The sequence below is a fragment of the Hipposideros armiger genome, unplaced genomic scaffold, assembly GCF_001890085.2.
Source record: "Hipposideros armiger isolate ML-2016 unplaced genomic scaffold, ASM189008v1 scaffold_338, whole genome shotgun sequence".
Lineage (NCBI taxonomy): Eukaryota > Metazoa > Chordata > Mammalia > Chiroptera > Hipposideridae > Hipposideros > Hipposideros armiger.
In genome coordinates, this window is record NW_017731688.1 from 1,294,775 (window position 1) to 1,299,843 (window position 5,069).

General features: G+C 32.3%; 1 protein-coding gene across 2 annotated transcripts in view; it reads right to left on the minus strand.

Moving 5' to 3' along the window:
- Positions 1-1,686: 1,686 nt before the first annotated feature.
- The window catches only part of NCKAP1 (NCK associated protein 1), a 103,867-nt gene continuing 100,484 nt past the window's right edge, over positions 1,687-5,069 (minus strand). For both annotated transcript variants that reach the window (XM_019661188.1, XM_019661187.1), the window contains exons 29-31: positions 4,722-4,831; positions 3,566-3,655; positions 1,687-2,616 (exon numbers count right to left, since the gene is read on the minus strand). In XM_019661188.1, coding sequence (XP_019516733.1) covers positions 2,500-2,616; positions 3,566-3,655; positions 4,722-4,831 — 317 coding nt within the window. In that variant the 3' untranslated portion in view covers positions 1,687-2,499. The remainder of the gene's footprint in view (positions 2,617-3,565; positions 3,656-4,721; positions 4,832-5,069) is intronic.

The window sequence follows — 5,069 nt, forward strand, 5'->3', positions numbered from 1 at the left end:
GAGTGACTGCCTCACCCGGGAACAGCGCAATGATAATACCAACATGGGCCAGTGAAGCAACGTCCTCCACAACTAGACTGAAGAACAAAAGGACAACTTGTCTGTTCCCCTTTCCTGATTTCCCAACACTGTTCCCCTCCCCGAATTCCCCAATAAAATCTTTAAAATAAAATAAAATGTGTACATCCTTCCACTAAGCAATCTTATCTTGTGAGAAATTATCCTAAGGAGATAATAGACCAAGTTCACCAAGATACAGATAGAAGACATTTATAATGAAAAACAAAAAAACATTCAAATGAAATTGTTAAGGTAGTGATGGTATATATGGAGTCAATAAAAAGAATATCAAGATCTTACTCTACTAAGTATAACAAACATATTACAAACACCCATACATGGAATGACCACATTATTGTAAACAACAAAAACAGTATAGTCCAGTCTAAGTTTAGAAGAAAATAAGAAAAGTTAAGACAAGATGTTAAAAATAGATGTCAATTGACTTTTAACTTTAATTTTCTAAGTTACCTATGCCTTTTTATTTTTGGGGGGGAGAGGGTCAGAAAGACTTTCTGTGAAGAAGAAACAGTACACCAGTCAGTCAGTCAGTTTGAGTATTTGAGAAAAAAATTGGGACAAGACAAACTTCACATGTCTATGAAAGAATGATCTTTTCTTGGCCTGAACAGAGGTAAATAATGCCTTATGTACATCTTCATTCTCTCCCACACATTATCCCAAAGTGCACATATTCAAATGCCTACTTTACCTTTCAGCATATCATTACCAACAAATTATTACTATTCTAGGGTCCTAATATTTCAAAATTTTTCAATGTTTCAAAACAAACAGCATTTAATCTTTGTTTCAACTGTTCACTCTGTAATTGGGCTATTTCAAGTCTAAAACTATTCCATGTAAAAATCCCTTCCCTTTAAAAAATCCTCACAGAACCACTGAAAATTTTAACAGAAAGCCACAACTCTTCCTTGCTTTAAATACAGATTGGTTTCATTTACAAGATAGTATTATAATGTTGTGGCACCTCAGTTTCATTTCACTCTCTGTATCTGAACAAAGACAAACATTATAAATGAGTTCACAGCATCGTTTTAAAAAATCTTAACACAAGTTACCATTATATACATTAGAAGCTGTGAATAACAGAAGTTCTATAATATTAGATACAAACCTGTTGAGCAACAGTCTTTACAATGCCAGTACAAGAGCAAAACATCTGGTTAGTTATGAAACTAAATGAACTGCTATGCCCTCTATGCCAACCACCAAGCAACAAGCTCTTATGTCTTTCCCATTCATTACTGACGTAGTTCTCAATATTTTCACTAGTTCTATGATAATTCCATTTTCTTCCCAATCTTTCAGGTAAGTGTCCATATGGCCACAGATATAATTAGCAAGCTGATGGCACACAAGTTTCCTTTTAGTCCTTAATTTTTAAAAAATGTTACATAATTTTATTTTCTAATATTAATTATTTTTTTCCAGGGGAACGTTTTATAAAACATTTAAACAAACCTTGTAATAGCTGACCTGTTATCAAATGCTATACTTGGACATTCCCGGACTAAAGTTTATTTTAAACTAAGTTTAAACTAAAACTTTCACATTGTTGAATCAATTTCTGAGGATCCCAAATTAAAGAAATCATTCAAAATGTGATACAGTCTAGTGTTTATTTTATGTTATGGCAGGTACACTTGAATTTCAAAAATTTAAAACATATAAAAAGTGGTTAGGGACTAACATTTGTATCAACAGTTGATAAATGTCTAAGAGTGTTTATTATACAGCAGGGTACAATCGTAGTGCTAATGCCAATAGGGCACCATGGGAGTTAGAGTTAGTCTAAAAATTATCACTAGGCTTTATACAAGCAACAACATATGCTGCTGTTTTAGAATTTCGGGACATAGTCTGCTTCTAATGCTAAGCAGTCCTTTAACATTTCTAATGTTATGCAGTGTTATAGTATTTAGTTTGGCAAGTGTTTCAAAATAAAGTAGAAATGTATTCATAACAACACAGAAATGCACATCCAGTTTTGTTTTCAATAAGAACCATAGGTACAGATCAGAACTCTTCCCTATATGAAATAATTTACACACAGATGAGCTATATCACTATCTAAAATAATCACTAAATACAATTCTTTTTCAGAAATAAACAGGCAGAGGTTTTTCTTTTTTCATTATCAAATATCAAAAACATATAATGTATGTTTTTCAAACAAATGATAGTCTAAAATTATAGGAATAATTTCTGTGAATTCAGTGAATGTGCAACCTAAATCAACCAAGTATATTGCAGTACAACCATATTAAGAAACTAATGATCAGAAAATACAACCGTATGAAAGAAAGGAATTTATAATCCACAAAACTGTTTTTCAGGCCATAAGGTAAAATAGCTCCACAGTTTACAGGTAAAACCGAGGCAACAAAAATGCGTGCTTCTCTTCAATAAGTAGATATTTTATGCAGAAGATGTAACACTTTGCTTGTAGACAGCATGGTATGCATTTCTCAGCAAGACATAAGGAAAACAAGATTCCAAAAGATCCATTGTCAGGAATGGGGATTCCTGAACAATCTGAAAATTCCAAAACATATGTCAGAATTCAAATTATTTACAATGAGAACATTTACTGACAATAAACCATAATTTTATATTGTTATTAGAAATACACAAATTATCTCCTTTTACTTTAACATCTGAAATGTAATTGTGCCACAGTATATGCTACTAAAATGCTTAAAAATCACTACTCTTCAATTAAATCAATTAATCAGCAGGAATATATTGTGCATTTTCAATGCCCTCAACAATCTATTAGAAAAGAGAATATAAACATATTTAAAATGAGGGACATATCTTCAAGTCTACTTGGGGACCCAAGACTAAGCTAGAAAGCCAAATCAAACATAAAACCAACTATAATTAAGTGGAAAGCTGTAAGTTCTAGAGGAGCTCAAAAGGGAAGAAAGACTAACGTAGGCGACAGTAATCAGAAAAGTCTATCTGGAAAAAGATTTGAGCTATGGAGCATGAAGAATCATTAGGATAAACACAAATCTCTGCAGGCAAAAAAAATTATTCTAAGCGAGTAAAGAACCACATGGTACAAACAAGCATGGCTGATTCACAGACAGTGAAAAAAAGGAACTAAGTATAGAGAATGACAAAATTTTATTAGATGGGCAGAATGGAGTCAGGATACAGAAAACTGGAATAGCTGAAACTGATACACTGGGAAACTGTAAGGTCCAAGTATTTCCCAACAGGTTAAAAAATCTATTCATAGAGAATACCTTGTAGGTAGTGCTAATCTTTTATTTTGCTGTTTTCTGATATGATTACCATGTGGTAAAATACAGGTGATGTCAGCAATTTTTAGAAGGTGTGTGGCTTGGGTGAAGTGAACACAAGGGATCAAAAAAGTACGTCAGCTCTTTTTGTTATTTAAAAACTTAAATACCAAGAAAAGACTATCACGAATAACTAAAATTTCTTTGTTAATAAAAATTAAGATGAGACTTACCATATCTAGCAGTAAATAAACAGATTCTCTATTCCTTGTTGTTGTTTTATCTGTCTCCTGGCCAATTTTCAGTAGACTGGAGGATGCAAGCTTAAAAGTACACATACATTTTAAATACGTTTTTTAAATGAAATGTTCACCAGTTACTTATTTTCAGTATGCTTCAACTTGCAACACATTTCAGTCATTCAGTAGCTATACAGATAATGAGCAATTAAATAAATACGCTTAGATTCTTGACATTCAAGCAATAGAGACCTAATAAGGTATAAAAACAAAGATAATAAATGCAATCAAATATTCTTATTGGCCTTTAAAGCTGATTTTTCCCCAGGACCAGTCTTTAAAAAAACAAAAATGATTTCAATCAATATCTGTAGTAACTGTATTTCTTAGTTCCCAAATAAGGAAATTTCACAATGGGAACACAGTGAGATTAGGATATTAAGTCTTGAATAAAGGAAATAAATTGAAAAAAACATTTTTTAATTTAATACTGTTTGCTTTGAAATACACGTTATTTTCTCAAGTTAATACTGCATTTGCTTTATAATTAAAAAAAAATGTCTAAAAAGCTAACAGCGTTTATAACTGAAAAGAAGCACATATTCTAGTGTTTATTATATTATGATGCATCTCTCTTTATAGTAAAATATGAAAAAAGCACATTGATAAAGGAAGAGTTACACTAACATAGAAATGAAGAGTCACATACTTCATGAGACTAGAGTTTTTAGCACAACTACCCTCTTTTTGTAGTGAGTATTATTATTATTTTTGAATTTGTCATCATTAACATAAGTCTCTCCAAATACATGGAAAAAAGTAACATATTCTTTTAGAGGGAAGTTTCTCTGCCTCAATTTTCCTGTTTGATTTTTTTCCTCTTTCAAACCTAGGTAAAATTCTAGGGTACTACAAACATCAGCTTAGAAAAAAAAGGTCATATTGCAGAGCTCTAGAAATGAGAGACTTGTAAATTAAAGGGAAAAAAAAATGCTAAACTCCTTGATCTTAATGCCCTGTCTTCATTTGTTTCTTCTTCTAAACGTTTTTAAAATTATATTAATCAAGAGAATGTACTCTGTTGCATCTCATAGCTACTTTACATTTTCTTTACAAAACGTCATGAGGGTTGTTGCTGATTTATACATACCGCCAAAAATTCTTTAAGACGGTCTTCAATGCTTCCTTTGTGAATTGTAAACAAAGCTGCAGCGATCTGGTTGATGGCTTTGGCCAAGCAATGTATGTTGTTGCAGTGCCCTGAAAAAGCACAAATAGGGTTTGTGGTTTCTATTTGACTCTCAAATATCAAAAAAACACACATAAGGCCAGTCGTTAATGACTTCACAATCTACATAAATAGTGGCATGATTAAAAGCAGGGCTTGGTGTCATGGATAGGAAGAATTAATATAGTTAAAATGTCCAGGGCCGACCGAGTGGCTCAGTTGGTTAAGAGCTCGCTCAAGAGTTTGAGCTCTGAGCAACAGCGGTTCGAG